Genomic DNA, 19,878 nt, shown 5'->3' on the forward strand with positions numbered 1-19,878 from the left:
GTAAAGTCACCTAGTTATATTTTATTAATAAATTATGTAATATAAAAACACCAAAAAGGGGATAATAAAATAAATTTAAAATATCTATTTGATGAAAAAATTAGGCAAAAAAAAAATTGAAAAAAATATATTCGCTTCAAAGTTTTACTTAATGCATCCCACAATTTTATTTTGAATTATTATCAATATACTTTATAAACAATTGATATTTATTGTGATAGGATAAGCGAAACACAGTTTAAGCACTCGTAAATATTCAAACTTAAAATAAAATCACTAAATAATAATAATAATAATAATAATAAATAAATAAAAAACTGGTTAGCGGTGAGCTTCATCTATTACAGGATGACTTAGTGTATTTTGCCAATCTGAATGATTTCACCAGAACTGTCAGAACTACGACCATATAAAAAAAAAACAAGTCCTTGTTTGAATGCTTCAATATCGAAAGAAGAGTGAGTTGAATCAGCGTCATACTAACACACAAATATCACCTCATACTGACTGGCACGCTACACAAAGTTGATAAAAGCTAATTAAACAAAGAGGAGGAGTTCAGTTCTAGTCAAAAGATTTTTCAGTGCTTACAGATATACAGGCGTGCGTGCGTGTGTGCATGTGTGCGTGTGCGTGCACATAGAATGGTATTGGCTGGCGTAAAGATTTCCTGAAATAATACAAACGCAGAAATTGCATATAAGCAGCGGACCTCAACACACTCGGTACCTTTCTCTCGTGTCCTTAGCAGATAGAAACAGCCCAACTTGCTGAAAGATGAAGTTCCTTCTTGGTGTAGCATCTCTGATAGCTGGCCTGCTGGTAGTCACAGCAGAAGAGCAGCCGAACTGTGAGAAGATTAAGGAATTAGTTTGCAGTAAGTTAGCTTTCAAGTCGTTAAATTATTAGTGAAATACAGTTATTTATAGGCTTATTTTATTTGTTTATTTATTTATATGCTCGTCAAACACAGGGGCACTCAGACCCTAAACATTGGCGAGAAAGCTGAGCATTAGAAAGTATAGTACATTAGAGAATCAACACAAAATAGTGATTTGTATTAAAATATATACAAAATTAAGATTAATGAAACAGAGCAAAACGCAATAAGCGTATAATCAATGTGATGGTTTCTTAATACCTGAAAGAAGCGGAACAGAGGACTAGCAATTAAACGTTGAGGTTCAGTATAAAGGACAGACAGCGAGAAATTAGTCTTATAATGCGAATTCAACGTGATATAGTAAAATGTAGTTATTTGAGAAGAGATGGTGAATGAATAATAGAGAGTATGATATTGTGAGAGATCCGTTGGAGTTGTCGTGTGGAGGGAAGACTGACGATTCAGATACAATAACAAAGCGCTTCATAGCTACAACGTTTAAAGGCAAGGCGATTTCGAAAGCAAAGGAATTTAATGAACTAAGAGCGATAGAAGAACAATTACACATTGATAGAGAAGCAGTTTGTGCAATTTTGACAGAAGATTTAGGCAAATGGAACTGAGCAAGGTTGATGCTACACTCTTCTATTGAGAAACAAAAGCTTATCAGACTCTAAGAATGCGAAGAGCTCATTCAAGATGTTGATGGTGATGCCTGTTCTTACCTGATTCAATTACAACAAATGACGAGTCGGGGTATTTCGAATCCGTTCGCAATCAAACAAACAGATAAAGCATGAAGTGACGATGACAAGATGCTGACACGAACACAGAAAATTTTGTTTTCAAAAATCAGCAACCATTTTCTTTTCGATACCAAAGAAATCATTCCCAAGAATTTATTCCACCATGTAAGAAGGTGAATTAAGAACACTATGCAAAAGTTTTGAATTGTTTGTTAAATGAATTCGCTGGGTAACGCCTTAGTTTCGAAATAAAGATAGCAGAGGAAAATAATGCTAGCAACAAGCTTATACCGTATCAGCCAGAAAAAAAAAAAAAAGCAGCACTTCCCATTTCATCTGTCCATTGCTCTAACAGTTTATCATCAAGCGCTTCCTTGAATTTATTCAAACTCATGCGTCTTCAGTGCCACGAGTGCTATCAGTTCATTTGACATTCAATAGGTCTAAATCATGAACTCTATCTCTTAGCTGTTATAAAAGCATCTCTAAATGCTTCTCATTTAGAATTTGCTGTTGGTATTCTAACTACATAGAATTTAAAACCTGTGTGAGACCACTGTATTTACTGTTACGACGCAAAAGTATTGCGTCGTAACAGTAAATCAAAATCAAGAGTGTTGCTTTATTACAATGCCTTTCTAACACGCAATACAATGATCCAATAAATCCACAAATCCTTTACTACTGTGTGAGTGAACGATCAACAATTTACAGTCAATATATGGCAGTTAAAATTGGGCGTTTTGAGAAATTATAATTTACTGTCCCATTCTATTTCTTTGTATAGTTTTTCGTTATACTTATCACAGTCTTTGTCTACAACAAACCCCTATCCACATTTTTGTTTTCCCAGTGTTCAAGTCACACGAAACTAACTCAACATTGTACTGGTTACCCATGTCCACTTGATACATTGCTTTACATTTTATGTGCCTCTTAACTAAAAGCGAAACCCTACTCTCTCTCTCCTGTCCTGGCCTGTCCGTTCTTACTGTACATTCTGGCCCTCGTGAGTAGCACAGTTGGTACAATTACAGCCTTCCCACAGTGGGTGGAAAAGACTTGAGTTCGAATCCCGTCAATGGCGAGAGGAAGTTTTATGGTCCTTTTCATAACGTGGGCTGAGATAGTTAGCCTCAGGCGAGGATAGCATGGATTTTTCTCCTGGAAACTTTGTTTTACGTCCAGCAAACAGCAAGAGGACCACAGAACACGTGAAATTTACAGACATAATAACTATCAACAGTATGAAGAGTGTATCGGGATACGTCATTTCCTCGTGAACAGCGCTGTGGGTGGAGAAAGGTGGTGGATTCCCCTGGCCATCGACGTCTGTCTTCCATTGTTTCAGCTAATCGGAGAGCGACAGTGGCATAAATCACCGCCGACTTCAACGAGACAGGTGCCAGAAACGTCTCCACAAAGACCATCAGGCGATCATTAGCCGCAATAGGTTACGGGAGCCTCCAACCCACCGGAGTCCCATTGCTAACACCACGACACAGGACTCTACGACTCAACTGGGCAAAAGAACACCGGCACTGAACCTTGGATGATTGGAGACGGGTCTCCTGGTCCGATTAGTCCCGTTTCCAGTTATTTCGACAGGAAGGGAGGGTGTGCAGGTGGCGGAAACCAAAAGAAGCTATGCACCCGTCGTGTCAACAAGGAACTGTTCAGGCAGGTGGACAGTCGGTAGTGGTCTGGGCGTGTTCAACTGGCACATGTTGGGACATCTGGTACGTCTAGACGCATCTCTGAACGGTCCATGTTATGTGTCCATCCTTGCAGATCATATGCATGCCTTCGTGGTCATCGTGCACCCACATGGCAATGGACTCTTTCAGCAGAACAATGCGCTTCCCCGCAGAGTCGTGGTGACTAGAACATGGTTCAAAGAGCATTCCGCAGATTTTACCACGATGGAATGGCCTCCCCGTTTACCGGACATGAACCTTGTGGAGCATCTTTCGGATGCTGTGGAGAGGTCCGTTCGAGCTTTGGATCCTCCACCCAGGAATGCGACGGAATTATGGACAGCAGTGCAGCAAGCGTGGATGGAAATGCCTGACCTTTTCGTGGACTCAATGCCTCGTTGACTGGCCTTATCCGGGAGAAAGGTGGGCCTACCTGTTACTATGTAGGTATTCCATGATTTCTGTCCACTCGGTGTAGTTTTTGTGTTTGTGTCTGTACACGGAAATGCTTACGGTTAGACCATTATACATGCGTATGTATGCCAGATATAGAAATATATGCAGCATTCGTGAAAATAAAAGATTGAGCAAGGATTCGCTAAGCAGATAAGCCTAAAGCAAACCGTGTGCAGAAAAATGCATGAAAAGTTAAAAAGTTATCTATTTTCTTTATTATATCAAGTTTAGTCTCCGCGGTAGCACAGTGGTATCGCCACACTTCTCCCCCCCTCCCCCCCCAACGTCGTGTGGAAAAGGCCAGGGTTTGAATCCTGTCCATGACGCGAGCAACTGCGGGTGAGGTTTATTAACCTTACCCGGAATTTTCCTCGCGTCTCTGTATGAGGTTTATTAACTTTAGGAGCCATAGTGAGAGGGGGTTTTAATTTAAACTACCGTAAATATAAAATAGCGGTATAATCCGTAATATTTGCGGAATTCACTTTCAAAATGGCGAATGTAAACAAATACTGTAATCAATTGACTTCCCGTTTTCTTTTTTTTGCACTGCGAGACATCTGCGCTGTATGTAAATCCGATCTCAACGTGCCGTTAACTCGAATATTCCGTTATTTGGGGTGCCATTATTTCGACAGTCTACTGCACTTGATAAAGCGCCAACAACAGCCTTATCAAAGCAAACAATGTTCATTAATAAATAGACTGAAAATGAATGTATAAACACGCTGAGTATAAGAAGAAGTAAATAAGAAAATGCAATGAGGGAACCAGACAATGTCTCCTGAAGATATCTGCCTTATGAGTTCGAAAGGATCGCATTTATTCTTTTGATGACTGCTGGAGAGAAAAGGACCAATTGGTTTCACTTATGCGAATCTTTTGGAACTCACATTTGGGTACCTCCAGATGGCACTGTCATTTTAGTCATTATATTTTACTTTCTTTATTCACGTGGTGCGTGTGTGTAGAAATATGGCGTATTCGACCATCTATTATTTTTCAAAAATATTTTTGTTCTCTTTAATATTTAGAGCCAGAGTCAATAGATAAACTGGCAAAGTGCATTGGCGACGCAAAGGAGGTAATTAAATCTGTTTCTCTATTATTTATCAAGTTTCATTATCAGTTTAAATTAAAAACTTATAAACTGTTTGGATTTTATTAATAAATATACGGTAGAGTAAATATCAAAGTTTTCTTTTGGACTCCAGTATAAATCCCTAATAAAAGGATTAAAAAAATGCTTTATCCTCTGCATTTAGTTCAAATGCAGAGGATGCAGAAAACACATGAAACTAAAACTCTTTATATTTTGTACAGTGTCTTGCAGCGACTAAAAAAATAAAGGGGTTTGAGAACTGCGATAATGTGAAATCAGCATTGGAAACGGCATGCAAGGTAAGAGTTAAAGCTCTTAATCCCTATTCTGTTTTTAGAAACTTTAATGATTGTATAGGAAGAACATTTGATAAGCTCGGTACAGAAAATTAGCATATATCGAATGATCGCTTGACCACGAACACACGGAAAAGAAATTAAGATGATGGATAACTTGCAGACTTATTAAATCGACTTTAGGATGAGCAAAGTTTCCGTGTTAATGTCATCTGCCCTCTTGATGACTTCAACCTAATTTTCTTATACAGTAGACCTGGTCAGGACATAGTTGCAATAATTGCCTATATACAAGTAGTTCTAGAAACACTCCCAAACAGTAAAATTATCTCTGGTACAGACTTTAAGTGCTGCTTCCCAGCCTGGTATAATAACGCTATTGTTCGTAAAGTATCCAAAACGGAAGACTCTTGGAAGTTTTCCATTGTATAAACACCCTGCCTTTAATCTAATCTTCAATTCGGTTTTCGCCCAGGACGCTGCAGAGGAAGCTCTCCTCCAATTAGTCACTGCAGCCGTAACAAAAACACGTACACTGTACTGCCACTTTATTAGGTACACCCATGCTGTGCACGCAAATGGTTTGTCCCACAACGTTGCAAGTCACATGATCACATTTGTGGATATAAATGCAGCAGAACAACCTTTCTAGTATCAGTTAAGCGTACAAACTGTAGCAAGAATGGGGGAAAGGAGTGATCTAACAGACTTTGAACGTGGCATGGTAGTAGGTTCAAGACGTGCTGGACAAAGCATCTCTGAAACGGCAGTTCTCCTGAACTTTTCATACACCACAGTTTCAAGGGTGTATCGAGAATGGTGCAACAAACAGAAACATCCTCTCAACGGCACTCCTGTGGAAGAAAATCGCTTGTTGATGAGAGAGTGTAGAGTGAGTGTATTTAGTGTCAAGCGGCACCAGGAGTTTCCCCCATCTCCGCGTTGCTTTCATTGTAGGTGTGCCAGTTCACTGGAAAGGCCAGAGATTTAAAAGTGTATGGATATTGTATGAGTGTAGTGTCGTGTACCGTTGTTCTTCTGGCCATTTAGCCGCTGGACCCCTGCTGAGGCCCAACGTTGTCCACACTCAGCCCCGTGGAGGCAGGCCAGGTATATCAGCATTATAATTAATTACTCTGGCAGGTCCTGCCACCTAATTTCCTGAGATTTCAGTGGCTAGGACCTATTAAAAAAAAAAAAAAAAAAATTTTTTTTGATCTTTCGCGTGGCGGGGTAAGAGTGCTAGGATTTGAAAGGCCGAAACTATTGGCAAACAGTAATTTGGACATGATTAAATTTGGACGTGTAGGGCAATCGCTTGTGTACAGATAGAGTAGGGGAGGGAGACTGAAGACTGGGGGGGGAGAGACAGAAATATGGAGTCAATAGGTAAGGCGACCCCAATAGGTGTCAGTGGGGCGTGCCCATGCCCCACCAGAAGGAAAATTGGGGGTGGCGAGGAAGGGAGGAGACAAGAGGACAGGCACCTTCCCCCCGTGCCAGGGAAGTGGAGTGGAAAGAAAGCCAGGAAAGAGTGCCCAGCTCGGTCGCCAATTGGCGCACTGGCAGCAAATCTGCTGTTCAAGGTGGGGAAAAAGATATGGGTCCAATGAAGCAGTCGGAACCAGTTCCCCGATGTCATTCATTGGCTATGTGTCCATCCAGGTAGGTTGAGGTCAGTCACATTTATGGGTTATATACACGACCAGGGTAGTCTCGTGGAGTGTCTCTTTTGCATCCCGGATGGGTCTGGTCCGTTGATCCTGTTTCCATCATCAGGAAGGGTGGTCTAGTGCTGCTTATAGTCCGGTGTTGTGGAAGTTTAATGTCTGCTACAAGGCGTACTGTGCCCTTAGTTCCTGATCGCAGAACAGGCTCTTCTTCTGGCAAAGAGTTCCTGTGCAAATCTGGTGAGGTTCTTATATTCTTCGCTTGTGTCCAAGAGATGATGTTCCTGGCCTCGCGGCACGTAGGTTAATCTTGTTATTAGATTTCCACGTAGGTCCTCGTAGTTTGTACATTCGTGCATGAGGTGGGTCCAGCTTTCCGGTTATCCACATGAACAGCTGGGGTCTTGGAGGAGGCCCAGAGATGTTAGTTTCTCGTTGAAGGGGCCGTGACCCGTCAATAAATAGGTGGCATATAGGCCTGGGTGGAACCATACAGGTAGTTTTGGGAAAAACCTGTCTACATCAGGTATGAAGCGTCGCGTCACCTCTCCTTTGGTTGAGTCTGTCCACCTGTTTTGCCATTCCTGTTTTAAGTGTGCCAAGAGCCGAGCCTTTTCCATTTTTATATTGTTTGTGGGTTCAATCGTAAAGCCCGAGTAGGTCACAGAGATTCCTTTTGATATGTAGTATGCTAGTCCGCATCTGATCACTTCGAGATCAAGGGGTAAGGATCCAGTAAGAACCTGGAGCGCCTCCGTGCTCACAGTATTGCAGGCTCGGGTTGTTTTGAGCAATATTGTTCGTTGTGTTGAGTCCAGTATTCTTTTGTTGGTGATCAGTCTGGTTCTATGGTACCATATTGGTGCACCGTATGTGATCGCTGGGAGAAAAGTAGTCTTGTAGTATAGCAACATGGTTTGTTTACTCAGCCCCCAGTCCTTGCGTGAGACTCGCGCAATCAGGCCTGAGTAGTTCCTAATCTTCGTCCTGAGTTGCCTGAGATGCGGTTGGAATGTGAGCTTGCTGTCAAAAATGATTCCGAGGTATTTCATTTGTTGGGCGAATTTGATTGTAGCGCGATTTATTTTAATTTGCGGTGGCCTCCTTATGTTCAATGTTCCCTTAAGCAAGATGGAAGTCGTTTTGGCAGGCGAGATCTGTAGAAAGTTCTCCATAGCCCACCGCTGTAGAGTATACAGAGCTTGATTTGCTCGAGTCTCAAGTTGTGTCCTATTATCTGCCGTCACAGTGAGAATTAAGTCATCCGCAAATGCTTGGGTTACCACCTCCCCAAGGCCGGTGTTCAGAAAATCATCAAATACTATATTCCACAGCAGTGGACCGAGCACGGAACCCTGGGGGCACCCCCTGTGGATGTTCCTGCTGATCTGTTGGTATGGTACTTTCACTTCTATTTTTCTATGTGAGAGGTAGCTTTTGATATTATTATAAAGGTTGCTTGGGACCTGTGCCATTCTGAGCCTGCCCAGGACGCTCGGCCACCAAAGTGAGTTGAACGCCCCGGCAAAATCCACTGCAATAGCGAGAAAGTACTTCTGTTGGCAATCATTCACTGATATCAGTAGGTTTCCCATCGCATCGACAGTCGAGTGACCTGGCTTGAATCCGAATTGGTTTTTTGCCTCAAGGTTGGCAGTGGAGTAGTAGTGTTGTATCCGTCTATGGAGGAGCCGTTCATATAGCTTACTTAAAACTGTTAGGAGCGCTATGGGTCGATATGATTCCGGGAATGCCGGATTTTTGCTTGGGGATTTGAGAATTAATTTGACATTTGCTGTTCTCCACTCCTTAGGGAAGTAGCCAGCCTCCAGGCAGCAATTGTACAGCCTTAAGAGAAGTTGGGGTTCTAGGTCAGCAACCTTCTTTATGATTTCAGGTTCAAGCATATCTCTTCCAGGGCATCTTTTGGGCCTAATCCGGGCAGTCGCTTCTTGGAGTTCCTCCATTGTAAATGGTTGTTCTATCTGTTCCGTGAGGTATTCTTCATTTTCTTTGCACAGCTTGAGTTGTTGTTCACTGGTTGGCTGTGCTGGTTCCTTCAGTATTGCGTTTAGGAGGTTGTTGACTGATTCCTCCCACGTTGTTGTTAGAGTGCCTTGTGGAGTTCGAGTCGTCGTGAGGACTTCTCCCCTGGGGAGTTTATTCGTAGTTACTTTGTATATAACCCCCCAGGGATCTGCATTTCCAGCTGTGGAGACAAGTAACTCCCAGGACTTTCTTTTACTCTTTTGGATTTTGTCTGTGTATAGATTTCTTGCCTCCCTATAGCGTTGTCTTAAGGCCTCCACCTCAGCCTGCGGCCAAGACCTGCGGGCTCTTTGGAATTGTTTCCTTCTATTTGCGACCTCCTTCCTAAGGGTCTGCAGCTCCCGGGTCCACCATGGGACCATTCCTGGGGAGGGTCTCTTCTTCTTTATGGTTGCACTGCTGGACTCTGTGATTATGTTAGTCACTGTTCTTTGCAGGCTGTCTGGATCAGTTTCCTTCTCTATTTGCTGTTGTCTAGCTTTGATAGCTGTGGCTAGGTGAACCGCAAACTGATTCCAGTCCGCTTTGTGGATTGCAAATCTGTTGGTGAGATATCTGGTGATTAGGGTTCTGGTTAGCGTTCTTGAAATTCGGTACGTGATCACCCGGTGATCGGATGTTGTCCAGGAATTTTCGACTGTCCATCTGTCGATGTGCGCGGCCATATTGGCTGTGGCTATTGTTATGTCTATGTCTGCTTCCCAAAGCAGGTTGCAGAATGTGGGCAAATGGTGTGGCTGGTTAAGGATCACAAACGGCGAGGTGGCTAGGAAGTCTTCAAGTAACTGACCATTGTGCGTAGCTCTTCTGCTCTCCGTTTTGCTGTGCCATGCAGGCGACCGACAGTTCACGTCTGCTCCCACAATGATCCGCTGGTTTGGTAGGATGTCAAGTAGCTGTTGCAAGTAATTTATGGCAGTTGTGATATCCTGTCCCGGTCTAGAGTAGAGGGATATGGCGTAGAAGGCTCCTATTGGTGTGATGACATGGGCGCAGGCTGCCCATGGTGTGCACAGCTGTGCGATCTTCGTTGCCGTGATGTCCGGGTTTCGGACCAGGACCGCGGCCCAGGGAGTGTCCTCATCAGATTGGATTAGTTTATATGCAAGTGGGTAGCCCCTTACTTGTTTGGAATGTGCATACGGTTCCTGAAGTAGCAGGATATCAGCGCTCTCTTGGTCGGCCTTAAGGCGTAGCTGGTCAGCCACAGCCCTGGCTCTCTGTACATTATGCTGGAATATTTTCATCTCTGTGGTGTTGAATTTCTTAGTTGTAGTCGCCATAATCAGTTCTAGTTTGGTGCATGCTCTTCGCTTTGATGTATGAGGGACAGTTGGAGTCCCTTATCGAGTGTTTGCAATCCATTTTTACCAACTTGCAATTAGCACAGGTAGGGTCTTTGTCCTTATTTGGGTAGTTTTTAAACTCGTGTCCCCGCTCTGTACAATGGCCGCAGGTGGGCTGAGTCTGAGCGCAGGTGTGGGTAGTATGCCCGAATTTACAACACCGGAAGCATTTTGGGACGGGTACGTACTCCCTGAAGCGGTGGCTGCCCCAGTTGATAAAGACTCTGTTTTGCAGGCATATAGTCTTCCAGGCCGCTGGTGAGAGCTCTACCACCCAGTTGGTGGCGTTTCCTGCTCTAGCTTTAGTCTGAAATCTCGGAGTAACGATGGTTGATGGTGCCTTCCCTGGATAGTCTTGCTGTAGGTTTCTCATGTACAGCTCTGTTTGGATCTCAGTCGGGGATATGTCCTTGTCCAAGTCGTATATAATTACACAAGGTCCCTTTCGTTTCGGTGGTAGGGCCTCTAATCCAAGTGTGTGGATTCTTTGATTGTTTAGTATCAGGTTTGCATCCGCCTTTGTGTGGGTTTCAATGATAACACCCACATTTCGGGTTTTGCGAACCGATTTGATTTTTGCCGCTTTTAAGTCTTCGGTAAGGTTGTTTACTACTATGCTCTTTACCTCTTCGCTGGTGTGGACTTCATCTTTGGAGGTCGGTCTTACGATGACTAGGTGAGGGGTTGGCAAGAGGGTCTTGCGTTTAGTGGTAGATTCCTTAGTTACTGTTTGGTTGGTGGGTTGTTGTGTCCTCAGCACTTCAGCAAAAGTGGGGGCTCGCTGTTGCACTTTGTTCGCCCCACTTTCAAGATAGGCATCAAGCCTGGCGGTTATTTTTTCATTTTCCAGGTGCGTTTGGTCCAAAATTGTTTCTAGTTTGGTCCACAGGGAAACGATTTCAGCTCTTAGTCCTGTAGTCACTCTGCTGCTCTGCTTCTTGAATAAGTTTTCAAGGGCGGTTCGCAGGATTAGTTTCTGTTCAGGGACGGTGCCCTTGGGCAAGGTTGAATCCAGTGGTGGTTCCTCTTGTTTCTCTTCGGTAGAATCCCGTTGGGAGGCATGAATCTCTTGTGATTCTCTCGTGTCGGTTTGTGAGCGGGTTTTCCTTTTAGCGGAGGGGGCTCTGGCGCGGGGATCCACCGGCCCCTCGTCATGCTCGATGACTGTAATGTCATCCTTGTTGGTATGCTGCAACGAGGTTTGTTGATGAGAGTAGTCAGAGGAGGATGGCTAGAATTGTGCAAGCAATCAAACGGGCCACAATGTCGCACATCACGTCAGAATACAACCTTGGTGCGCAGAACAAAATATTGCCACGGACCACTAGTCGCACTTTGTCGCGAATGGGCTACAACAGCCGACGGCCACATCGTTAACTTTGTTCTGAATGAAGAACAAGAGAGCATGCCTCCTGTGGGCACAGCAACACCAGCACTGGACTATCGAGAATTGGAAAACACTTGCTTGGTCTGACGAGGCGAAGTTCCTGGTGCATCATGTTGGTGGAAGGCTCACAATTTGGCGAAAACAACATGAATACATGCACCCGTTATATCTGACGACTATTCTGCAAGATGGTGTGGGCAGTGTTATGGTGTGGGGAATGTTTTCTTGGCACACGTTGGGTCCACTGATACCCATAGATTCACGCCTGAATGCCACATCGTACCTAAACATCGTTGCTGACCAAGTGCATCCGTTTATGTTGGCAGTTTATCCTCAGTCAGATGGTTACTTCCAGCAGGATAATGCGCCGGTGCACAAAGCCCGAATCACCATGGAATGGTTCCAGGAACATGACAATGCCTTTCTTTGCTGCAGTGGCCCGCTTAGTCCCTGGATCTCAATCCTATTGAACATCTTTGGGATGAACTGAAAAGGGCTGTTCGCTGCAGGCCTACACCTCCGTCTAATCTCAAGGAACTGAGTGATACATTTAAGTCTGCATGGTACTCTATTCCCGCAAAACGTTTTCAGCATCTTGTTCAATCCATGCCTAGACGAATTCAGGCTGTTTTGAAGGATAAAGGATATGCTTTGCTAACTGAGCATCCTGAGAAGGCTGGGGCATTTGTATACTCCACTCATCCCGAAGATTACAATTTCCAATACATACAGAAGCCTCGCATGTTTTATCCACGGGGCACCCAGAGCTCGGTTCTGGGCACTTTCCTCTGGAACATTCTTAAAAGATGAACTCCTTGCAGTTTACCTGGGCCCTGTTAGCACCCAGGCATTCCTTGAAGACCTCGCCATATCGATCGCTGCAGACCTCACCATACCGGTCTCTGCAGACTCGAGAGCATTTCTTAAAGCCATCGGAAATCATGTCATTCGGGTCTTTCAGGGTTGGCCCGAACTCCATAAGGTACGTAACTCCCCAAAAAAAAAAAAAAAAAAAAAACTCAGTCCACCCTCTTTTAGGACCATGAGACAACATGACCTCCACAGATTAAAATACAAGGAACTACCATCAAACTGGTCACTGAACATAAACAGCTGGTCATCGTCTTGGACTCTCAACTTTTTTCCCGCATATTTCCGATCTTCATACCGAGGTCAGGAATTATACAGCCCTCATTGATCGAGTTAGCTGGTCAGACTGGGGGTTGAACCGCCGCACTCTTAAGTTGCTCTACAAATCCATCTTTATATCAATCAGTGCATAGGCTCCGGGGTCGAGTTTCGCTGAGCTGCGTTGAACCGCAACCAGCGCAAGCTGGAAACTATCCAGCAATGTATCTTTCCATCACCAGGGCCTGCTGTTCGGAGAATTCTGCAATTCTGCAGGTGCACACGGGCCTGCTTCCGATTGATCTAGAGGTCATTCGTTATGGACCCTATTACTGCCTGTCCAGGGGTTTACCAACCTCTGTCCTTGGACATAATATTTACACCCTCAATGACAGCAAGATTGGCAAAAAACTAATTGCAGCGAAACTTCTACAGAACCGGCAGGTCAGATGGACAGATACTGACAAGGGTCTAATTACCAAAATATTTCTTCCAACGTTTCACTTGATTTCCCCAAAGCTCCACCCTGGTTCTCCCCAGGTCTATACATATGCATCTAATCACTGGACATGGTTCTAATAATCACAAATTGACTTTCATGAATGTAACAGACAACCTTTATTGTTTTTGTGGACAGATGGAAGACTGGAATTATCTGTCATACATCTGGCTACGCTATGAGGACCTTCGTAGCATTATTTACACTAGCATCCAAGGCTTACTACAGTGACATTTTATTAACATACATACATTAACAACTTCATCCCATACGTGCCTCCAGGGCCGAGGCCCATATTAGTTAGTCTTGAGGTCGCTGCAGTAACATGGGCCAAGGCCCATGATGCTACGGTGACATGAAGACTAGTTCCTAATAGAAGAACAATACTATCATGCGTTCACCAAATTTGCCAAAGATCTGTCTCAAACGGAAGACCCTCCGCCTGCTTATACTGCGAACCGTGAATGATGCCTAGACCTTAGCCAGCTGAATGTCCCTACCATATGATTCACAGACTCTACTGCGCCGATCAAACTTTCAATATAATTGTTAACTCCGATCTTATCGGTGTAGGATTCCTAACTCTGTCTTTGGACAGAGTAGGATTCTAATTTTTTTCTTTCTCAATTTTACTGCTCAATAAAAGGAATCCGGTGGACAGCTTGTACAGTATTTGAGTTATTCAAGTTCAAAGAGCGTTCCGGACAAAAGGACATAAGCAAATTATTATCTCAATTTGAAACATTATTCTTTAAATTTAGAGTAAACTCTAAAAATCTAAATTACTGTAAATTAATAATTAATATTACGCCTTTTTTGTTTTATTTGTAGATGGACATAAAGGAACTCAAGGTAAGTTTCTGATTTAACAACTACTAAAATTGTATTTAAACTATTTTGCCGATTATCGAGGGTATATCATAAACACAGCGCAGTTTAATATTCTGACTGGAAAGCCAAAATTACATAAACATTTTTGAAATTTTTATTAGTTAGCTATGCCAATTAAAAGTCAACTATTCTAAAGATTCGTATTCTCTAAAGATCCTCACCTTTAGAGAATACGAATTCTCTTTAGTGAAATTAAATTCTCTTTAGGAAATATTCCTCACTCCGTTGGTGGACAATGTTGTTAACTTTAATTTTGATTTCATCATAGCATCATCGTCACTGGACTTTGGGTGGTTGAGGCTGTCATCAGTTGCATGAATCGACAAACTAGCAATGCGAAAATCAGTCGGCTCGGCTCTGTGCCATTACAAGTAGAAATAACTTGTACGGTTCATGTGAGGATATGTCCAATCGTTTCTGAAAACAAGGTGTCCGGAATTTTTGTTGTGGATGGTATATATGTGGTCTCAGTGCAATCTCCGTGATGTCCATTTCCACCGTCAATCTCTTCATCCGCATTTAATTTTCTGAGAGAATCACAGCCATTGGTTACCTCAACCACCACTTACTTCATTTATCCGAATCATTCTCACTACACTTTGTTATTTCTGCACACTTCTTGGACCTATCCTATTAGTTCTCTGTATCAATGAATTTTTCTCTCTTCTTCCATCTTCCCACCTAGTAGCGTATTCGATGGCATTTCCACCCTGATCACAGATAAAGACCTTAATCAGTTTCAACTCAAAATCTCTGCCTTGCTCTCTGTACTGCATAGTTGGCTTCAAAAGAATCAGCTTATACTGAATTCTGAAAAATAGAAATACGAGGCGATATCAAAACGCTCGTACTCTGGCCTAGATAAAACATCAGTAGGAAGATGCCGTTTTTAATATAAGTTATCTACATATTCACTAACTAACGTGCGAAATTTCATTCCCGTAGGTGATCGTACCAGAGGTGGAGCCCGGAATCTGTGAAAGGATGCTATGGTTGACTGTAGAGTATCGATCAGTGATTAAGTTCCTGCATTTTCAGAGCAAGAAAGCTCACGAAATTAACGAAGAAATGAAAGCTGTGTATGGACAGAGTTGTCCATCCTATGACCCTGTATAAAAAGTGGAAACGGGAATTCCAGTACGGTCGTACATATGTTTTTTACGAGCCAAGAGAAGGAAGGCCATCAACATCCACAAACAGTGAGACGGTTGCAAAGGTTAAGCAGTTGGTGCTTAGTGACAGACGTGTGACAACTCATTTCATCGAAATGCAGTGGGAATTAGTTATGGGTCTGCTCACAGCATTTTACATGACCAAACTATTATTTTTAGGTCACTCGAATAATTAAATTCATCTTCCGTGCTGTGTGTCTTTGTTTGTTAATTGCATGTGTTCTATGGTCGATTTGTCTGTTTTGCTGGACGAAAAACTGCAGTTTCTGGGAGAAAAATCTTGCTACCTACGACTGAGACCGACTAACTCAGCCACGGAGTGAAAAAAGCCCATTAAAGTCCCTCGCGTCATCGACAGGATTCGAACCCGGACCTTTTTTATCCGCTGTGGGGAGGACGGTGATGATACCACTGTGCTACGCGCGCTGACTCATTTCACATGACCATCTGCACATGTCTAAGGTCTCCGCACGATGGGTTCCAAGATTGCTGACTCCTTTGCAAAAGCAACGTCGAATGCAATGTTCTCGCCAGCTGTCGGATTTGTGTAATGCGGATGTTGAGAACTTTTTTGATCGGTTGGTGACAAATGACGAATGCTGGGTGTACCAGTATGATTCGCTTTGATTCGTCTCAGGAAGTTATCAATGAAGTAGAATCGTGGCAAAAAGTGAGGACTTCCATGATCAAGGAATTAAACAACTGATCCATAGATGGGAGAAACATGTTTGCTATACATGGAGAGCACATAGAAAAGGATTAAAGTACTTGTGAAGTTTCACCTTTCTAGTGCTATTATTTCTAGGTAGGGGCACGGTTGTTTAGATATCCCCTCGTATATGGTGTTTAGAACAAAAAATAAACCACTAAATATAGATTTCGAAATAATGTACAAAGAAAAACAACTTGAAAAGGTGAATGAAACCAAGTTTCTCGGAATCTGGCTAGATGATAAGCTAAGTTGGGTAAAACAAATGATAACCTATGAAAAAAAGAAATTGTTGCAATTTTTTTTCTGGTTTTTGAAGATGATCTTTTCCTACGTTTACTGTCCAGTCAGGGTATGGGATTGCAGTTCACTAGCGATCTTACAGGTTAATAGAAAAGTTTTATGGTCGTTTGGGAAAACAAAAAAATAAATTGCGAAAAGAAGCAAAGGATCATCGTATTCAAGAGAATGAACATTTTCCAATAATGAAAAACCGGATTATTTGACCAGTTTTAGAATCATCGATGTACATTTTAATTTCATTATTTCGAAATATTTTAATTAACAAAGCAAAAGACTGCTATTTATACAGTGTTTGTATAAAGTATAATTCTTATTTATGTTTATGTTTCTTTCAGGCTCTGATGGCCCAATGCAATGTAAGTTTTCCTATTTATGATATTATTTTTAACGCTATTGAGTGCATAAATTAGCGGTTTGTTTTTATAATCATTGCGTTTCGAGATTTAAATGGCGTATGATTTTTCTGCGTAACTGGGCTTTCTCTCTCTTCTCCAGAAGTTAATTATTCAGTTGTCAGATCCGGTTTTGTGCTGGTTCTTGCGCTGCAGTAATTTTTGTATACGGCTTGCCTTGGTCTATCATTTAAAAAGTTAAACAAAGAAAGCGACTAAAGTGGTCTTGTGATTTTTGCTTTAAAGTAAAGTTCAATCAATCAAGAATGAAATCTTTCTTGCCACCTCAAATACCAGAATTTCATGCGATAATTTTCCCAAATTTTCTTAACACCGTGTATACTTAGTTTACTTGCTGTCGATGTTTACCTGAACTCTGATAATTCAATTAAATATGTTTATCTTTTTACTTACAGAAGGAAGAAATGAAGGAGGAACATCAAAAGATTAAAGTAAGGCATATTTTTTATTATTATTAATGTCAAGTCGTTTGTTTGCTGATTTAAAGTCCGTTCATTTAAAACCATTCAGTAAGTGTTAATGGGATGCATTAATTTCTGATCACAGTACAAACCATGTATTATAATAATATATGGTTTGCTTTGTTCTCCTGTTTTTCTGCCCAAATGGTCCCGATATTAGTGACGTGTGTTTATTTTAAATTTGGACATAACAGCAAACTTATGGCTTCGTATTTGATAACCACTGATCGTTTTAGAACATGCTCTGATATATTGTTCTGAATAATAATACATTCCGTTTTATATTTCATAGAAATGTTTTGAAGATTTAATAGGCAGCGGATAGAAATAACAAAATTTGTTGCCAAGGCCTCAACTGCAATTCAATGGTGGAAAGAAGACGTATAAATTGATGTAGAATATGCAAAATGATGTATAATCAGTGTGTTTAACAATAAATAGAAGTAATAAAACAGTGGCTGGTTTATTGAAAATTTACACCCAACACAAGGGAAAAAAAAGTAATTTTCTCAAAAAGAGATATGGAAATATCTCAAGGAAGCCATTTTCTCTTGTGAAGGGCCACATAAGGCAAAAAGAACTTAAGATACAAAATACAAGAACGTTGCCGTATTTACATGGATCAATAAAGTTTCTCTCAGTAAACGCAAGCAGTTTGCTTTATATATTAACAGAAACGTAATTTATTTATACTGTTACAAAATATTTCTTTAATAGCAGACATGCACAAGTCAGACAGTTTTGGCCTGGGGTGTCAAAATTGCTGACTAGTGCGGGCCAAGCGTTCTATAAGCGACCCAAGAAAACTCGTGCATATTTTGTATATCGTTAAAATATATTATTATTATTAAGTGACTTAACTAAAATTATTAATAATTTTAATAGTCTAACTCAGGTTTTCCCAACCTTTTTACCCTGGAGGATCCCTTGAAATAATTTTTAGGTGCCACAGACGACGCACAATGGAATAGGACAACTTTGATTACCAGGCCTAGGTCTAGAATCCTCCTCTTCCATCTCACATGTCGTCTTTAAAATCGCCACATTGGACAGTCAGAAATGTTTGTAAAACACAAACACTAATAAAATATAAAACAACAGAAGCGCATAATAAATAACTAACGAGCAAATCGCAAAAAAATACGAAAACTTCACGATACAATTCAGTTCTAACCTATACAATCGCGTTATGGAACGTTTACAACAACAGCAGTTGGGGAACTAATTCGGAAGTAAGAGCCTGACGTCATCACCAATTATCAATGGCCTCCGCTATCTCGCGTCAAAAACTGAGAATGGACTCAACCAAATGAACACAGTCTTATTGCGCGCTGCCATATTCTTCAGTCTGCGCGGGTAGCACAGTGGTATCGTCACCGTCCTCCCCACACCAGGTGGAAAAGGCCTGGGTTCGAATCCCGTCGATGACGCGAGGAACTTTAATGGGCTTTTTTCACTCCGTGGCTGAGTTAATTGGTCTCAGGCGTAGATAGCAAGGTTTTTCTCCCCAGTAACTGGGGTTTTTTCTTCCAGCAAAACAGGCGAATCAACCATAGAACATACGCAATTTACAGACACAAATACGGGTTAATGTATTTAATTACGGGCAACCCTAAAATAATAATATATTTTTTTGCCATATTATTCATCCCGGCACTGGCTTATGCAGCGGGAGCTTGGTACGCTAAGGCAAGCATTGCTGTTAACAGAAGGAAACTGGAAACCATCCATCGAATAATTCTCCTCCCAACAACCAGAGCATGCTGCACGGTGAGCACTCACTCTGTACAGGTCCTTGCGGAATGTCTCCCTCTGGACTTGGAGATTGTCGGCCGTGGGCTGCTGCACCAACACGCCAAAGGAAGGGTAATCACACATTTGGGATACACTACGGACCCAACTCTGACTAGACTACAGGAAAAAGACGTCTTACAGACCACATGAGAACAGTGTGGCAGAATCGGTGGAATGACTCCACTAAAGGCCGCATAACTAGAAGCTTCATACCAGACATTGGACGTGTTTACTCTATTTCCCCGACCTGGTACTCTCCTGGACTTCATACCACTTACCTGCTGACAGGGCATGGCTCCTTCAGGAAGAAGCTACACGATTTGGAATCTCGGACATAGCGCACTGTAGATGCGGACAAGAAGAAACTTAAGAGCACCTGCTATACGAATGGAATATCTATGAAGACCTCCGTGGCCTGCTGGTTACCAAACTACGAGAGGAGTCACGTCGGTATAGTCTCGGCATGCAGACGCAATAATTCGAGCTCCTGATATTTTGTTTAATTTAAGTGCTTAAAGTGCCTCATACTTCTGGAATTATGTTCTCCATAGACAAGTTTAGAAGAGGATTCCGTTGGTGAGACTTTTTTTTTGGTGTTTTCTGGGATCTTTCTGCTAGATCTTAACGTTAATTATTCAACGTCTTTGTCAATGGTTAGGTCGCCATGCCGCCATTGGCAGGAAATTGAAGAGAGCAGTTTTCGGTCTTTTCGGAGCTGCCACGCTAATATCTAGCAAATTGTGACTGAGGAGGGGACCACCCGCTGTGTGTCAGCAATTGTCTGCTTACGTTGCCTAGTGATTGTCGCTTAACAAGGTCAAGGATAACGTCACGTGGCGACAAGGTTAGGGATTATACCTCTTCCACCCTAATTGC

The 19,878-nt window shown here is 42.2% G+C and overlaps 1 protein-coding gene across 1 annotated transcript; it reads left to right on the top strand.

Moving 5' to 3' along the window:
- Positions 1-733: 733 nt before the first annotated feature.
- LOC150076183 (uncharacterized) lies at positions 734-17,641 on the top strand. Its single transcript, XM_090387556.1, has 7 exons — positions 734-877; positions 4,817-4,866; positions 5,106-5,183; positions 14,091-14,111; positions 16,670-16,690; positions 17,143-17,178; positions 17,501-17,641. Exons 1-7 carry the CDS (start codon positions 778-780, stop codon positions 17,531-17,533), a joined length of 339 nt encoding a protein of 112 aa, XP_090243682.1. The 5' UTR covers positions 734-777; the 3' UTR covers positions 17,534-17,641.
- Positions 17,642-19,878: the final 2,237 nt, after the last annotated feature.

The sequence above is a fragment of the Mastigoproctus giganteus genome, chromosome 13, assembly GCF_048544385.1.
Source record: "Mastigoproctus giganteus isolate SK-2022 chromosome 13, ASM4854438v1, whole genome shotgun sequence".
In the NCBI taxonomy this organism is placed as follows: Eukaryota; Metazoa; Arthropoda; class Arachnida; order Uropygi; family Thelyphonidae; genus Mastigoproctus; species Mastigoproctus giganteus.

Coding starts and splice junctions, on each gene's coding strand:
- LOC150076183 (XM_090387556.1), top strand. CDS start 778: ATGAAGTTCCTTCTTGGTGTAGCATCTCTGATAGCTGGCCTGCTGGTA. Junction 14,112..16,669: donor TGGACATAAAGGAACTCAAG/GTAAGTTTCTGA, acceptor TGTTTCTTTCAG/GCTCTGATGGCCCAATGCAA. Junction 16,691..17,142: donor CTCTGATGGCCCAATGCAAT/GTAAGTTTTCCT, acceptor TTTTACTTACAG/AAGGAAGAAATGAAGGAGGA.